The following is a 19,022-nucleotide window of genomic DNA, read 5'->3' on the forward strand; positions in this document are numbered from 1 at the left end:
GTAGTTAGTAGTATTAGTTATTCAATTAGTTATTAGTGATAAGCATAAGTGAATATCAAAAAGAGTAGTTAAGTTTGTGTACTATATTTAATTTTAATTTTACAAAGTGTTGTAGTTATTATTTTTGTATACTGTAAAATTTGTGCCTTATACACGGCCTTGCAGAAAAACAACTGCTAGTTGAGCCAAGTTTCCGTGTTGAAATAAAGCTTATTATTATTATTATTTATTACAAAAACATTATACCATTACTATTTCATTTTTCTGACATTGTGCATGTAATTACATCTTTATTACAATGTGTAATAAGAATCGCGTGATAGCTAGTACCTTCACCCCCATGGACAGAGACCAGAATTGTAAAGAACGATAATCTCATTCATAACAAAGTGAATTCTCTCATGAACAGTTGCTGAAATTTTTGACTGCCAGACAGCGGACGCCAATTTAGCAATCAATATTTATCTGCCACAAGTGAGACATCTCTAGTAAGTGTGCGTTTCAGGTAATTCAATAATATTCACATTTGTACAACATTAAATTTATATACTGTGTAATTATCATGGTATTGCTAACAATAAGATTTATGGTGTTTGAAGGAATATGTCACCACAATCGTTTATTGAGTCTCTTATGTTATTGTCTTATAATTTTTTATGCTGTTCATATATTTTATAATTTCTCATTTTTCCGCACCATGTATCCCTATGTAAAAGGTGCTTTATAAGGTTATATTAAGTTATTATAAACAAGATGCCCAATTATATAAAAAATATTGAAAAGATATCAGACCTATTAATAAGACCTTAATCTTACTGGATTTCTTCTTAAAACTTAGACATTTGTTATGATCTTTTATAGTGCAATTAAATGGTCTAGGTAGGCCTACAGTACATCAATGCAGGAAAGTACATGAAAAGGTCTCATGTTGAAGAACTTGGTTTCGCAACCTCCAGGTCATTGGGTAGCTGCTGCAAAGTTATGGAATACTCCCCCAGGGAGCTTGAGTTTGTGTTATAGGCATTTAATCCAATGACCGGAATAATGATAATTTGAAGCACGTAGAGGGCTTAACAATATGTGCTATATTAATGTCTACCATTAATATTATTATTATTATTGGGATTAAATTGAATTGTGATGAATTTGTCATTTGTGATCTAAAGAAATTAGGTGGTACAGTACAGTATAATCAGTGGCTTAATGTTTTTTTCCCAGCTTAAATTGAGTAGAAAATTCATGATATCACTTCATTGAGAGTTAAAAGTTAATACTGTAAATTAATCTGTCATTACAGTATCAGTAACTACTTTAATTACAGTTTTTTGACACTGTACAACGGTTGGATTTAATTAACCATTTCTTCCATCAACAGACAACTACAATTCAATTGTTGCGGTAACATTTGAATACAATATGTTATAATACCTATGATGTTTATTTTTTTATCGTGCTTGATTTTGTAGGTTGTTTCTATTTTTCTATTACTGTCCAAGCATCACATTATTGACAGAGTATAATAATAAACCCGGGCTTACAATCCTAGGCTTACAGGTTTTGTTTCTTTATGCTTATGTTTAAATATCATTATCTATTAACAACTGAGTTCAATATGTACCCTTCTGAACCACTCGGCAATATTGTGTTAAATACAATGAGGTGTGATACTACTCACACACTCTTTTATAATTTTTATTGTTCCAAAACAAATATTTGACTCTAACTTTTCTGTAAATTCCAATTCCACTTGACTATAAACAAGTGTCAATACAGTATTTAATTATTTTACAATACCAAATATTATTTTACTTATTATTATTACAGTATTATTATTATTGTATTTTTATATAGCGCATATCTAAAACTATGCGCTTAACAATTCCAGATTAATCATTAATTGTTAATTAATAAAAAGTTAATAATTCAAAGAATTGAGAAATTACCATGTGTGATGGTAAACAACGCAATGTCTCAAAGGGTCAACCATCCGTCACTGCCCCAGCGCAATCCCAGACCTCTACCTAGGTGGCGCAAACAAAGGAGCAGGTTACACATTTGCCCTGCCACAGACGAATGGGTACTCAGGGACAGTGCTCAAGATAGTGGCCCCCTAGAGACAGAGCAGTCACATTTGTAATCAAAAGAGAGAGAGAGTAAGAGAAAAAATAAAATAAACGACTGAAGAAACATAATATTCATTATTATATATTTTTTGTCTAATTGCCAACACTTGTATAACAATAATAATTTGTTAATATAATATTTGGTATGTTTTTAGTGATAAATAAAACTTAGTTGAGTGTGTAAGTTCTGTATATTTCATTAAATGTAAATTAAACAATGATTATTTTGCTTTAATGTACTTAATTTGCCTATCCAGACATTGTACATTTTAACAATAGCCAAGCCAAGGCCGGATTACTCATTTTGCAGTGAAACTGGTAGATTTAATGACGCATTGCAACAGATAACAGAATAGTTTCCCAGATAAAGTTGATAAGATTATAAATAAAATTCAGCAGTGTGACTCAGCAAATTTTTACTGCCAGTGATAACATGAAACTATAGCCTGGTGTACGTCGAAGTTAAGCCACTTAACTAAATCTTGAAATAGGATACGATTTATCCCTAGTTGCGTTCGATGTCAAGTTTAACCAGATAAACAGCCAGCGAGCTTCGCGGCCGTCGACGTCACACGGTGGAAAGGCTTGTTTTAAAATAACGTCTACTGTCTACGTCTACTTTTCAGCTAGCCTAGCTATCCTCTGCCATTGATATATCGGCGACCAGCAGGTAGTACGAACCAACCGACAGTGCAGCAGCATGGTCTACCGCAATAGTAGTAGGTTAATACTAGGCCCTAGCTAAATTTACCTTCGATAAAAACCAAATTATTTTCGCTAGCATTCTCCCATTTAACAAAATATTGTTTTATTTCTCATTAAAACATCTGCATACTTTATGGACCTTTCTGTCGTGCTTTTTTTTTTTTTTTTTTTTTTTTCGTTTTTTTTTTTTTTTGCAGTTTTCAGATCGCTGGATTAATGTGTCGTTCACATGCACTTCGCGAAAATCTAGCTTCGTGGTGTCAAATAAGTTGCTGACTTCCAACCTTTTTTGTTTTTTCATCGTAAACATGTGCGCTCATTTTAACGACTGGCGTTGGTGGGTAGTTCGTTGAAACTCAATTAATAGTGACTATTATAGCAGAAATGGAAAAGATTGAATTGTCAGTAAATAAATACAACAAATCTGATTTTATTATTAAGAAAAATATACATTATCACTTTGAAAAACGTACGCAATCGGACTTTTTAACGTTATTACTTGGTCGATGATGTAAAGGGCAAAGGTCATTGGTAATATCGACTATTCGTAAAACGGACGTTTGCTGGGTTTTTACCCATAATATTACAAATAATTTCAGAAAACCAGACTAATGAGACTTCTTTGATGACGCTGTTAGCATTGTTGGAGTACGTTGTTGCCAGCCAGAGCATGATAATGGTGGTACAATACAACAACGCTGGCTTAGATGCCTACGTTACGTAATCGTGTCCTTGTAATCCGAGCCGATTTTACCATTAAGCAAGTTAATTTACCGTTATTCTAGTAAAGTTAAGTCACTTAACTTTAAGTGACTTAAGCCTTTATCTAGCTATAATTGAGTGATTCACGTTGAACTTTTAACTAATTAAGTGATGTATATCTAGATAAAAGTTCGACGTGAACCAGGCTTATAATTTACAGGAAAATAATACAGTAATTACGTCTCTTGGAAATAAATGCACTGCTGTCAAATAAGAGTGGGCATGACTCAGCAAAATTAATAAAATGTCTAAATAATATAATTTTGGTTATCGGTAATTCTAAATAACATGTTTTATCTCTATATTTTACAGCAAAATAAAACAGTTTTTATGTCTTAGCAATATGTGCTGCTGTATATAAGAGAGGGTTGGTCTGGGGAAACACAACTGCTACTGCCCCAGTTACATGGACTCAGGGTTATGCTAAGAGCCCAATGAGGTTGGATGGCAGTGTCCACTTTACAAATTTCTCTACTTAGTAAAATCATTTCCACATTTTCAAATATCTATAGTAAATCGATTTTTACCTCTTATTCTTCCAGAGTTTGTAATAAATTTTAGTATTTTTTGGTTAATTAGTAGTTATCATTGATTTTTTAACACCATGCGTAGTGGTAACGGTTAGCATCCTATCATGGATCAGAATACTCTAGTGTGAATCTTGCCAATGTGTAGACCTATTTATAATTCTAGGCTTAATGATGAATTTTTGTAGTATTTTTGTCTATTTCCATACAACCGTAATTAGGCAGAATTTCTATTACAGAAGTTCCTGTTCCATAGAACTATGAGATGCCTAGAGAATCTTGCCAATGTGTAGACCTATTTATAATTCTAGGCTTAATGATGAATTTTTGTAGTATTTTTGTCTATTTCCATACAACCGTAATTAGGCAGAATTTCTATTACAGAAGTTCCTGTTCCATAGAACTATGAGATGCCTAGAGGAAAAACCTTCAAGCCTGGCCTTGCAAATATTTAGATGTTGTACTGTAGGCCTATAATGGTAGTCATTCAAATTGTATCACGTAAATCCCACACAAAGATCTGATCTGGTCTGAATTAAAATTAGAAAACATTGAAGGAAACTACAGATTGACTTTCCTCATGTGGTTTATTAATAGGGTTATTTTAGGCTACTGTATATGGAAGAGAGAGAACTATCTGTGGAGATCGACATTCAAGCAGTGGTTGTCTTTTTACATGTGATGGACAAAGTGTTTTGTCAATATAATTGACAAACCACTCTGTACATTTCTAACATTGTACCGGTAATGAGTGACAAATGTTTGGAAGTATTGTCAATGAAATATCAATAGCAACACATAATTTTCAAAAAAATGCAGTTCACAGTTCAGTAGCTCTTGTGAATGTGAAGAATGCCAAACATTGATGAGATGAAACTGATTAATAAATCAATATATTAAAGGTTAATTTGGATTATAATTGTTGACATTATGATGGAAGTTTAACAAAAAATATTTTATTTGAAAAAATAAAATGAAGGGCAGGCAATATCACCATGGAGGTATAAAATTAGTAATTTTATACCTCCATGATATCACCATCAAATTATATATTCACCTAAATATAAAACGATACATTTCAATAAATTTATCTTAATCAAAGTATATTATATTTGATCTTTATTTAATGAAAAGATTATATAGCAAAATAATAATTTAAATTTGGGTATGTGAGAGGTTGTTAATAAGTTTATCATTCCAAGTGAATTTGTTCAAAGATGTAAAAGGTGGTTTTTTTTTCTTTTTGGGATAACATATGAGGTCGATATCACGGTCGATATGTCTACTTCACTTTTGAAAAGCTGATTAAAATCAGTAAAGTAAAACACTTCTTTGTCCTTTGATTAGAAAAATATTTCACAAAAATACAAGATATCTAGCTGGGTAAATCCTTTTATTGGAGAGGTATTTGATTAAAGATAGACCTGTAATTATAAGAAACATGATACATACTTTTTGTGATGTTTTTTGTTTACTTACAAGAATTTTTCCATGTATAATACTTGAAACCAGATAAAACTAGTTAGCTCTAATTTAACTTTTGATGTGTATCAAGCCTACAGAGGGCAGTATTAAATGTATTAATATACTCTGGTTGTGTGTAATATAGAACGTCAACAGCTTGCGAGTTAAAAATTCATATATATTTATATGTATGTGTGTGTATATATATATATATATATATATATATATATATATATATATATACACATACATATAAATATCTCAAAATCATTACATATAAGTATACTGTACTTGTATTGTCGTTGTTATTGTTAATATTTTTAGACTTTAATGACCTCATACTCATGCAGTCAACAACAGGTACCATTAGGCAAATTAATAATTTTACGTATAATCCATGTGACACATTTTTGTGATATTTGAAGCGGAACAGGAAGCCATCAAACTTGGATAAACAGAATTTCAATGTTTTAGGAAGTGGGTATGTATTGATACTAGAAATTGCAAGTGAAGTACTGCGAAGTACAACTGCATATAAATGTTCTTCGAACAAAATTATTTATGCGCGTCAAGTGAAAATAAGGAATAATAAAAATATAACAAATAATATGAGACACGACCCATTGTCTATGTTAGAACACTTCTCAATGGGTAACAAAGTCGTAATTTTTCATTTTTGTCAAAAAGTGTCTATAGTGGTGAATTAAGGTTTAGGTATTTTTTAATAAAGTTTCAAAAATTTCTATGTATGTGGAAAATGTAGTTGATTACCAAAGGTTACAATTTTTATTTTGAAGACTGCATGGTCTAGGAAGTGTACATGTTTTTATGGGGCAAGTTTCCAAGGACGGGTTTTCTACTAGGGGCAGTTGACCGCCAGATAGTGTTGCCAAAGTGCGAGCCAGCGTGTTATTTGATCACAAGTGCGAGATCGCAAGTGTGAGCCAGCGAGCCATGACGTCACGACAATAGATACGAGATGTTACTTGAGTTGTGCGAGGTATTGGCTGAGATTTGTGGAGTACAATTCAAAAATCAACTATAGGTCTAATAATGAATTATTGTGATGTTAAAAAGACAATGTTAGCTATCAAGGAGCGACGTTGTTTTTCATTGGGACCTTCGTCACTTCAAGGCTAGGCCTATACCATCCTAGCTAGTCTAGGCCTAGAGTAGGATAAGGCTAGCGTGACATGCGGACGTTGGTACGTGTTGGTTAGTATACAAACGTCGCCTAAAGTAATTGATTTTACCCGGCAGAACGAAAGAAGGAAACTCCGCTTTTCAGTCGTCTTAGGCCCTTGTTTTTTGAGAAACAATGACCTTTCAGAGGTCAAATTGCTGTCAAGAATATGAATTGGCTGCTTCGCAGCAATTATGTCACTGATTAATATAACACTTGCACAATATGACTCACATGGGTTTGGGGAGTGTGGTAGAACCCGACTGATCCTCACCTGACACTAGATCCATGGGAAGACAATTTTTTTTACAGAGATTTTGATTTGATTTGTTGCTCATTGTGTATTTGTCAATCATGTCATAAAGGCATTCACCATTTTAATAATTTGCTAAATGGAAAATGGAGTCTGCTAGTGAGAAAATATGGAACAGAATTCTTTTCATTTTTCCTGGAATCACAGTGGAAAAACATGCTCTTCAGTAGCATACTGGCCTACATAGAGGGCGCTAAATGGTTATTTCTGGTTGTGTGTATTCAAGCAGTGTAAATAAAGTTATGCAAAAACTATAAGGTTTTCTTGGACCATATAAAAATTATTTCACATTGCTATTCCCTTCCCTCATTCAAAATGTTTTAGTACCGGTAACTAATTTTCTTACCAACCATGGTAGTAGGACCATCATATCACAGATTTTAAAGCACATTCAATCTCCAGGTTAACTTTTTGGCAATACTCTAACTTAATAAATGATTAATTGTTCATTTTGGCTACATGTATTTCATAGGTATGGGAGGGTTTGGGTATTTGCTTTAATGTAATTCTTTTAATTAATGTGCATTTTTAATGTTGTATAATATAATTCTATATTGCAAATGATTGTCCTTTTGTTAAGGTAACACAACACATTGTCAGGCCTTGCCTTTGTTGTATTTCCTCCATGTTAATTTTTTTTTTTTTTTTTTTTTTAATCATAATGGAAAATAAAGATTAATCGATTGATAACATACTATTAAAAAAATGAATTCATTATATTCATTAACAGACTTTTAGACACAAACAACCAGGAACCCAGATTGGGATTACCTCATTCCCACCCCTCACACCCTCACAAATGCTGCTGTGTAGAAAAAGGTCGCACTCCCACTTTCTTGAACATTTTGTGTTTGAAATAAAAATAACTAGTCTGGTATGTTTCCATATTATGAGCAACAGAGCCATGTTTTCACTTACTTCCTGTAATAAACCTTGATAATAAGGAATTGCTTTCATGGTTAACCAACCGAATACCTTCTTAACATTTTCAAAATTTGGTAACTATAGATATAAATAAACTGAACAGCTGAGTGAGTTAACCAATTGGAATTGATATTCAAATTGTGACATCAAGGCATCATCAGTTTTTTTTTCCATATATATTGATTTAGATAACTATCTGTTGCGCAGATTTAATTCACCTTTTGCTAAAGAAGCATTGTAGCTTCAGAGGACAGGGACTGAAATTTGGATTTTTAACCAATCTGAACAGGTACAGTGGCGGATCCAGGGGGTTCAGGGGGTTCGGACGAACCCCCTCTGTGAAGAAACGTAAAAAAAATACTATTGGTTCCTAGCTTACGAAAGGCATGCTACACCTACCCATAGGCATAGGTTGGCAGATTGGACAGGGCTTAGCCCAACTAGCCTTCAATTAAATAAAATTTAAAACACTGTTTTTGGTTCAACGTCGTAATAATTTATGTACGAAAGTGTTTTCTTCAGGACTATCAGTTCGTCGATCCATAGAATGATAGACTACATTTCCAACTACTCAGTATTGTTGGAATATAGTAATATATTGCTTGTGTCTTTGATTTTTTTTTTCTCTATGTATAGGCCTAAGAATGATATAAAATTACCTGACTTTTTTAAAGAGGGGAAAAATCTTGAAATTAAAGGTCTTTAAAAGACACCTCAGAAGTTGGAAAAGCTCATTTCCGGTTATGTAGGACCCCATTCCTTTTTGGGGTTTTTTTTTTTCAAAACATTCTGAACCTCCCCTCTTTGACATCCTGGATCTGCCCATGAGGTATAAGCAAATGCTGAGTCAGTTTTTGGTCTTTTCATACTTATTTTGCATCAGATAAATATTTCCTGTGATATGAATATCCAAACATCAGAGATGTATTTGAAAACTAGTCTAATCATTTTTAAGTCAAGTTTAAAAGCCATTGTGTTTGATAGTCACTTCCTGTCAGTGCTTTTTTAGTGAAGTTTGTCTTGGCAATTTTCTTTCATTTAGGACCTTTCTTAATTTTATCATTTGATTTGGCTAGGGTTCAGCCCCTGGAGTCTTTAGGGCAATATTAGCATGTCACGTGAGTGAAATTAACATTTAACATTTATTTCAAAATCCAAATTGATCAAAGCCACCCATGCTCTGAAGTATCTTGTTAACCACTCTTCTTTTTTATCAGATGACCATCAATCATTTATTTATTTTTTTAATCAGGTTGAAAAACACTTCGAAAACAATCCAGTTTCCAATATCCTTCTAAAAATATATGCCTATAAAATCTAAAATACTATTTAAAAATGAATTACTGTAATCCATGAATACATGTCCTGCAGTATTTGTCCTTGCAGTATTAAAAATTGTTGCTGTAGTGGCATCCATGATCTTCAGCTTATGGTGTAACTTTATGATAATTGGAAGAATAACTGGTTTACTAGTGCTGAGAAATGGAAATGTTTGCATATTATAAAGCAATAAATAAATTTATGTTTAAATGTAAAAGAAACAATAGTCAATTTAGATACCATTTCATGTATGGTATTATAATGATGGAACAAAGTACAGGACAAAATCATACATACAAAAAAATCCTTTCTACATGATTGCACTTCTTTTCATTTTCACTGTAATAACAAATCTGTTGTGAGGTTGTGAGTTGTGTATGGTATGCGTTATGTGATCTTCTGGAGGGGCTACTACTGCGTTCATTTTAAAGTTTTGTAATAGTATGGTCAGGTGTTTTTTTTTTATTATGTCTTTGAGTTTGTGGTTTTTATTCACTGTAATTTTAAAATTTCTTTTGTTTCTGTGAATCCCTAATCACCGGAGCTACACAAGTGTTAATGTAGCTTCCTTTAGTGATTAATGAATTCTAGTTGCCATTCAGTTCACTAGAACAGTCGTAGCAGGGTCCCCAATGAGCAGGTTAATAATGTAAATTATCTCTAACAGTTGCATATCAATTGGAGTATGGGGCCCCCCCAAACAAAATTAATTGGGGCCCCAAAAAAAATTAATTGGTGCCCCAAAAAAAAAATCACGGTAAAGTAGTTAAAAATCACCTAAAATCGCCTTTGTGAATTAGCGCAACTCAACTGATCATTGAGCTCCCCTCTCACTTCACCTTTGCGCCCCCCCCCCCATGAGCACCGCCATTTTAAGACTCCTATATATGCTACTGATCTTTAAATGACATTTCATATAAATTTTGTCTTTGGTAGGCCTACTATGTAAAAAAATTTAATTCAGACATTGGCTGCCAGGGAATATTATTTTCCACTATTTTTACGTTTTAAAATTGAATAAAAGATACTGAGATATATATATTTTGTAGTCAAATTTTAGTTTCTGTTTGGCTCACTTGCCTTCCACCTTACAACCACAAACAACTAGCACTACTACAGGTGTCCCAAGTCTCCTGGGAGTTATGGGAGTCTCCCAGAAATCGGGAAGGCCACCACACTTCCACAAGGAAAGTAAGAATGTCCTGGAAAATAACCTATCTCCCGCAAATTCATAATGTTTGAATGTTTTTATTACTTCCAATTGTCTCACTGAAGTCCTGATGGGCATCACCATGCACAGCAAAACAAATTAAATATAAGAAAGCTTACTTAACCAGATGTCCTGGAAGGGATTTCTTCCAACTTGGAATCCCTGCTACTAGCACAAAGAAAGCTCTATTCTATATGTTACATATTTTAAGAAAATAGTTGAGGACAATGCTCATGTACCCTCCTTCTAGTTGACTTGAAGACCATTATAGCACTTTGGTATAATGTGGTGCAAGTGAGTTTTTACTAAGGGCCCCTTTCTAAACCTGTTACTACCTAAACTTCATTAACCTTAACTGCACAACAGTTCCATTCAAGTTTTTGTTAAATTTTGTTTTTATTTGCTACAGGTAAATACGACATCTGTTTCAATTGGAAATAACACGAAAGACCTGGGTATCCAGGTACTAATGTAGAAACATTATGCTTCCTCGTATAATTATGAGCAATTTATGTAGTACAATGGTATGTTTGCAGTATTCTGGGTGAATAGCATGAAATGATTGGTTGATTCGTTGACCCATGTTTTATGTTAAGGTTCTTCAATGGTGTAAATAAAACATCTCCCACGATGAATCTATAGGCCTACTTACTTATTTTATCTCCAAAACATAACAGACAGTTCAAAGAACAACCAGCCAACTGAGTTAGCGGGATAGAAACACAAAAAGTGAACCTAATCGCTGTAACTAAAAGTCAGTGTTTCCAACTCACCCAGTTTCACATTGAAATATACATAAATTGATAAAATAAATTATATATATATTAAAATGTACATCAAAATCTACCACATTAAAAATTCCATCAAAAACAATAATAAAAAATGAGATAAAAGAATTAAAAATAAATAAGCAAAATAAGAAACAAGCATAAAAAAGGGTTAATTCCTATCTGAATCTGTTGAAATGTGTAAAAAATAAATTCTATATTATTTCATCTGAGAACAAACATATGTACTCTATGTAGATGTAAATAAATACAGAGAATATTTTAGTGAGAAGCAAAACATGTTTTAATAAGGTATTTACAATGCAAAGCAGATTGATCACAAAATCAGAAACAATGTAAAACATCAGATCAACCCAGCTTTTATTGCTTAAAACTGTCAGGGCCCCATTGAATGAAACTATGGTATTTAGTTTATATTATATTTTTTTAACTAAAATTTCGGGGCCCCTCGTACCTGGGGTTAGAAACTAATTCCACCATGGTAATAGCTTATTGCCCTACACAGAACACAACACACCACAACAACACATTTATAACTTTTTGATACTCACAGTTGCAACTTAGATTTATATGTAGGTTTATATAGTATATATCCAAGTGGAATGTATCTTGAAATATGTGTCTGGTTTTCTAAAACATTTTGCAACAGTTAGGCACTTGGGCAGTACTGTAGCTTGAGAACAGAAATGAAGCAGCTATATATTCTGTTTCACTTTGGTGGGTGTATTGATATAACAGGAAGTTATGTTACACATGCATGGCTGAGAGGGGAAGTGGATGAATAAATACTTGATTCTTTATGGCACCTGAATTTTCCTTTTATTTAGCATTAACAACCAATAAATGCGCCATACCATAAGTACTGTACACTGATTGGCTGCTTTTGGCTCATGTTTGCTATACCTGTGGTAGGCTTTATTTTGTGAGGACTGGATGCACACAGTATTGTTCCTGAATTCTTAATCAATGTCCTGTGTGTAATAATGGTGCATAGATGCATAGTAATGACTTTGGATTTATAGCAGTGCCCCTGGATGCATGTCCCATAGATGCAAAGTGAATGTCTCAAGATGCACTAATGTTGATGGAAACCAAGGACCTAATGATGTCCATGGTTTAGTGTACACTCATTGGCTGAGCCTAGCTGTTTCTATGTCGTCGTTGTACATGATTACCGTCTAGCTTCTAATTTACACACCCTGTTTCGTAACATTTTTTTATTTTTATACTCACTGTTGCAAGTAAGCTTCTGTATATTCCAATGCAAACTTTAAGTATTTGTTTTTCTCTGTTTTTGCTGAAGTTACTTCCAACAGTAAAATGTTAGGCCTTTACAATTTATATATGCAACACAACAGTTCACTAAGCATATTTCAATTACATGAATACTGTACTGTAGGTAGAAATGTTATATGCTTCCCTGGATATAATAGTGCACTTGAACTTTGGTGTACTTTTATACTAGAATGATCAATGATTATTGAAATGGAAGACAAATGTAAATTATAAGTTGATAAATAATAGACCTTTCCGGAATGTAAAATAGTCCTGTCGACATCGGATTACACAGTGTAAACAGCCCCGACATTCACAAACCGGGATTTTTAATCGTTCACTTTCATTAAAATTATTCTTTTTTTTTTAATAATATTATTTGTATATTTTATAATTAAAAATAATAAACATAATTAAGTTATATTTTATTGCTTTGGATTGTATTTTTGATTAGAAATTAATTTGCTTTTTAGTGTACAAATAAATTATAATGTTTTCCCCATGCAAAACTAAACTTGATTGCAGACATAATGAGCTACTTTTGCTCAAAAATGTCCATAGAGGGCAGCCAGTGTTTGTTGTCAAGTGTAAATGGCTGCGACCCGAGATCATCCCCCAGTTTCTTTGTTAAATGTAAATGGGTTTTGGCTCCGGCGTTTGTTTGGGCTTGATAGTGTAAAAGTGGTATTAGAAAGCTCCGTGTCTCCCACATGCTGCGCACTTTGTCATATAATAGGCCTAATTACATACAGTAAGTAAAAATCCCATTAAGAGCCATATACTACCATCATTGACAGATCATCATCGTAAGATGTTGACAATAATAGTAATAGATAAGTAAAATAATTAGTATATTATTATTCTTTCAGCAACAATATGCAACTTCAAGTGGTATATGATGCAGAGAGTGGTTTATTGAGATGGTGTACGCCAGAGATTGTGATATCCTCTCTTGATGCCAATAACACAAATAACTTTGTTCTTAGTATCAAAACTGGAGAGGTTAAAAAGGTAGAAAGTAGAGATCATTTTATCTCTATAAGGAATAGTGCTATAATAATAGTATTTTGTATTGGTGGTGGTAAGTTATTTAATTTTTTTACTTTTACTAAATTTTAGCACACAATATTTCCTACATACATACACACGTTGGAACATTTAGGGGGAAAAAAAAGTCTAGTTTCTCATCCCTGCGCATATCCATTTTCTCTACCTCACCAAATTTTATTTTTTTTTTTTTTTCATTTCCTTTATTTTACGAAATGTACAAAAATCTAGTTAACTCACATCAGTAAAATTCCTCTCTGAATTGTTCGTGGTTGGGGATACATATGATATGAATCATGTCTAGTGCTTCTCTTATTTACATTAAATTTGTATACTTGGTAAAATTGAGACAGTAGTAGCTATTTCCCATCAACCATCTTGGATTTGCCATCTCGGAGTTAAAAGTGCACTCATTCTCCTTTTTTCAAAATATTCGGATGAGAAACTACTTTTTTTTTCACTTGGCCTTATATAGCACTTTTTAATGAATATCAGAGTGCTTTTTTGTTTTTTTTTAACTTATATACTGTAACGATATAGAGTAGATGAAATACATGTGTTGAGGAGTACGGTAATTTCAGTATTTTACATGCTCGATGTACCATAGTTACGGGTTTGCGCATGCATATTTTGATTTGTTTACAAAAGGGGCGGAGCTATCGTGTTGCATGTTGAGTACTAACGTTAAATTAAAGTTAATGTCGTGCAGCGAAAACTACCTAATGTGAACCAAAGTTACCACGGAATCATACTCTAAAATGGTGTACTAGAAATTTATTAGGCCAAATAAAAATTATTGTGTTGTCATGCACAGTGACATATAAAAAGCAATCAAATCAAACTTTCCAAATCGTGGATAGTGGTTGTTGCAATAACATGGTTTTGTCTTCTTTAGGTTATCCAGATGGAAGTGTTTTGCTAGAAGAAAATGTAAGATACACTACTTTAAAACTAAAGATGTATTACATTATGTGTGTTTGTGTATATGATGTATGTGTATGCATACATGATGCATATGTATGTATTGATGAATAAGAACATTATGTTGTACTTCATGGTACAGTAGAATCCCACCTTTGGGACACTCCTTAAGGGGACACCCCTATTAATGGATACTGCAATGGGATACCCCTGTTAATGGGGAACTCTTTTTGGTTTTGAGGGTGTCTCTTTAATAGAGATTCTACTGTATTTTATTACTACAGAAGAACCACTATTAATCGGACACCTTTGTGACCAAAAAGAGTATGCCCTTAATAGGGATGTCCCCTGAATGGGGTTGGCCATAGTGTTAAAAGCATTGGCGCATATGGACGGGGGACAAGTCCCTTCACATAATTTTGATTTGCGGGTTAGTCCACCACATTTCGACCGCAATGTACTTTCAAAAGTAAAGATGGTGCCTGAAAGCTGTTGAAATTAACTGCATAACTGACGCATGTTTTAATGAAAAAGAGCTGTACAGCCTGAGTAGAAAACCATGCAAGATAAGAGGCCCCCTAAATTGCACTTACGGTGGTCAAGATTTCATTTTTCCCCATTGACCTTGCTGGAATTTTCCTGACAAGGGGGTCCAAGAGGGTGTCCAGAGGTCATCGGGGGTCCTTTGTTCCCCTGGAACCCTGCTAGCGCCGCCCCTGTTCTGAAATGAAATGTTACCCCACCTTTCAAAACAAACCTTTCCCTTGGTTATAAGATATTTTACCTCATTTTGTTGCCAAAAAAGTGTCCCCTTAATAGAGGGGTATCCCCTTAGAGAGTAGTCCTAAATGAGGGATACTGTAATTTTGTTTTTGTAATGTCATTTTGCTAAATATAAACCATTGTGTGCTGCAAATTTAAATTTCTAAATCATATCTGTAATGTGTATCCAGTCAATGTTGTTGCTTACTGGTTTATATTTAAACTATAATAAATATTTTCAAACTGCCAATACATTACTAAAATTCACTTTTATTTTTATGTGTTTTGAGGTGGGAGAGGATGCTATAAAAGAAAATAAGTTGTTGGTCCTTGACTATCTAAGGTAAGCTGGCTGAGGGATTTAAATATATAAATATGTGTTGTGCTAGACATTTAAGCCATTGGTTCCATTTGCATTGGCCCAATATGCATGGTTAGAACACAGTAGGCACTTTGGAAGTGTAAGGGGTTATCTCCAGGTGTACTGGCCATCTTACCACCAGAAGGTTCAAGTGGAAACAGGTCTTCAGACATAAATTTTATATAAAAACTTGTAATAACCCCAATTTTGGAGCCATTATTTTCTGCCTTCAGCCCTGCAGGCTTCACCCTCCATTGTCTATAGCAGGGGTGGGCCGCAAAATCGGTCGGAGGGACAAAGTTAATTGTTTATTTAGCATATAGGGCTACACCTAAACGTTGATGTTTACAGCATGCTTCCAAAAAACTTCATGAACTGCTTTTATACCACTTTATTCTCGGTTTAATGTCTTTTTACAGATGATCAGTGTCGGGCTGTAAAAAACAAGGTGCTTTCTAGCCGCTCTTTGCTTACCTGTGTTCTATAGGGTCCTCAGAACTTAACAAATTGCATAATAGTATAATAATATAGGCCAAAGTTAGGCATTCGATATTTCTTACATCAATTTTTGAACTATAGTATCTTTATTTTCACTCAAGGAAAGCGAAAAAGAAAAATGAAGGAGTAGATAAGAATAAAGACAACTTCGAGCAGGTGGCAGAACGGTTAAAACACATTGAGACAGAGAGATTTATTCATATCGATGAAGAGATAAATATTATCGAAGGGGTTAATTGTACCAAAATGTCATTGTTGAAAGAGATAGTAAAAAAGAAACAGCTTGTTCAATCAGACAAAGATTGCCTAGAGAATCTAAAGATAACTCTGGCAAATGTAAGTAGACAAGCACTAAAATATTCAATTTATTTTGCTTTAATCTACATGATAGTTCATAATAATAATAAATACTTAATTAACCACTGAAACTCTTGTTGAAAAATGTTCATTTGCTTTGTGCATAATGTGATTAGATTTTTTTTTCCTGAACCCCAAAAAAATTGTTTAAATAACTTTTTAAGTTTTGATGTACATATTTCTCGGTTTGAAAAAAAGAAATTTTAACAAATCACAGAAATGTTATCAACTAAACAGTTCTTTCGGTGTTGGCTCCAGCAATTGCCATCACGTTGAAGGTGGGGGAGGGAAACCTACAGGATTTCTAGGTTCTCTGGTCATGTGTAAAATATATATCTTGCATGAGTATGAGATGACAAACAAATTAAATAATGTTTTAAAAATGATTTGCTTACTTTGCAGTTGATGGTTCGAAGAGAGAAAAATAACGAACTAGTTCAACAGAACAGGTAAAAACTGATTTTCATGTCCAAGAGAAACCACTTTCCTTTGCTTTTCTTTATAAAACTGTGCAATTAAAGTGGTTAAAGTATCAGGAAAGCACTGATTTTTCTCCAGAGAATTATGACTGAGTCTCAAAACTTTATTTAAATGATTGATGCTGTTACAATAAACTATACTGTAATCATGCTGATTATGATGAGCAAATAAACATAAATTGAAAGGGCACGGCATTCTGTATTACCTTACCTTCCCAGGACCACATTCAAAAGGTTTGTAGCGACGCCCGACCATTGACACTTTTTTTCTCGTCTAGGACATCAGTCCCCCGTCGTGGGAAATTTGGGCACTGCCACTGACCATGGTTAGGGTTGAGGTAATAAAATTTATGATTATGGCACCACTAGATGGCCAGATATGGCACTATTAGACTCAATTTTTTTTTTTATTATTTTTTTGAGGGGGAGTGGGCCCCCCTCTTGAATCTGCCACTAGTGATGTCATTTTAATGTTCACATGTCTGTTTTTCTGCAGGAACTTTGGCTTCCCTGAAGATCACCAAGATGTAATCAGGTAAATTATGATTGTATAATGGAAAAAATTGCATGTTCCTAAATCATCAAGAATTGACAGTTGTTCGAAAATTAAAAGAAACTTTAAAATTATTGATAATATTATAAATAGGCATACCAACCAACCTGCTCTTCCTTATGAGACAAATTTTGAAAAACTTACTAAAAGTTTCTCTACTTTCTTCCAAAAATTATTTAATTCATTCTGAATTTGATTCACCTAAGTTCAATTTTGCCACTACTTGTGACACAAAATGTAACTTAAAATTTGAATCTTTCGTAAACGTCAATTACAATGGCCTTAAAAACTCACTCTTCATCTAACTCAATTTGCCTGTTAGATTCTTTACCGATGTATCTCAATAAAGCTTGTTCTGCTGAGCTCAGTCATTTAAGCTTCCCATTGTTACACCATACTTTAAAAAACATAATCTTGACAAGGAAGATCTCAGTAATTTCTGTCTGATTTCCCATCTGCCATTTGTCTCAAAATTGCTTAAGAAATATGCTCCTATTCAGCGGTGTACAGTAAGAATGGCCCCGGAAAAAATGGCCCCGGAAATAATGGCCCCGGAAAAAATGGCCCCGGTAAAAATGCCCCCATATGACAGGTAGGTAAAAATGGCCCCAATAATCAAATTCTGAATTAAAACTGATTTTCTTGAGTCATTATATGCATTTTTTTATCTTAACTAATTTAGTTTTTAAAAAGGATCTCCCCAATAATCAAATAACTCATTTAAATTCTGTAACACACAATTGATCCACATGCTTTAACTACTGTTTATTTGCATTGTTTATAACATGTAAAGTTAATTCATTTGATATTTAACAAAAGTGAAGTTTGTGGTTACCTATGAGTTGCATATTTTGGTAGTTAAAGTACTGTATACTGTATGTCATTCCTCTACTTTGTTAGTGAAATAACGTTTTTAAAACTTTTATTTCTATTATCAAAAAATGTTATTCAATGGCCTTTGTTTTTCAATTATCTCTCAGAACATTTTTTGCATCTGCTGTAATTGTTAAAAAACAAATGCTTTTAAAGAAATAAAAAAAAATCACATATTGATCTCAGTTCAAAGGAAAAAATAAAACTTATTTCTAAATTTACAATTTTCACCTATAAAAGTCTTAATTTCACAAAAGAGTGGGTTCTTTTTCAAACAAATACATCCTGCCTAATATATGTGTGTTTAGATTAGATCTTTTGCTTTAACTTTGGAAACTGAGATCATTTTAGATACTATTTCTGTATAAACCAAACTTTTTTTTTTCATATTACTGTAAACCTAATGGGTTTTGATAAATTTACTCTGCACTACGGAATTTCCAATAAAAAAAAGAAAATTAATTAAAAAGACCATAGATTAAAAATAAGTAAGGCATAACATATTTCTAATCTATGTTAAAGCACACATCTAGATGTGTATAAGAGACAGGTCTGGTACACTGTGGAACGCATCTTA

General features: G+C 33.2%; 1 protein-coding gene across 4 annotated transcripts in view; it reads left to right on the forward strand.

Annotated features, from left to right (window-relative positions):
• LOC117106754 overlaps positions 1-19,022 on the forward strand; it is a 34,727-nt gene that overhangs the window by 12,234 nt on the left and 3,471 nt on the right. For 2 of the 4 annotated variants that reach the window (XM_033248177.1, XM_033248174.1), the window contains exons 2-7: positions 13,464-13,675; positions 14,537-14,571; positions 15,615-15,667; positions 16,285-16,519; positions 16,943-16,989; positions 17,516-17,554. In XM_033248177.1, the coding sequence (XP_033104068.1) occupies positions 13,471-13,675; positions 14,537-14,571; positions 15,615-15,667; positions 16,285-16,519; positions 16,943-16,989; positions 17,516-17,554 (614 nt within the window). In that variant the 5' untranslated portion in view covers positions 13,464-13,470. Of the gene's footprint in view, positions 1-351; positions 489-12,394; positions 12,561-13,463; positions 13,676-14,536; positions 14,572-15,614; positions 15,668-16,284; positions 16,520-16,942; positions 16,990-17,515; positions 17,555-19,022 lie in introns of those variants that run through there. The other 2 variants (XM_033248178.1, XM_033248175.1) reach the window with 2 other exon arrangements.

Source organism: Anneissia japonica, unplaced genomic scaffold (assembly GCF_011630105.1).
Source record: "Anneissia japonica isolate Jap-2015-1 unplaced genomic scaffold, ASM1163010v1 scaffold287739_len226637_cov155, whole genome shotgun sequence".
NCBI lineage: Eukaryota > Metazoa > Echinodermata > Crinoidea > Comatulida > Comatulidae > Anneissia > Anneissia japonica.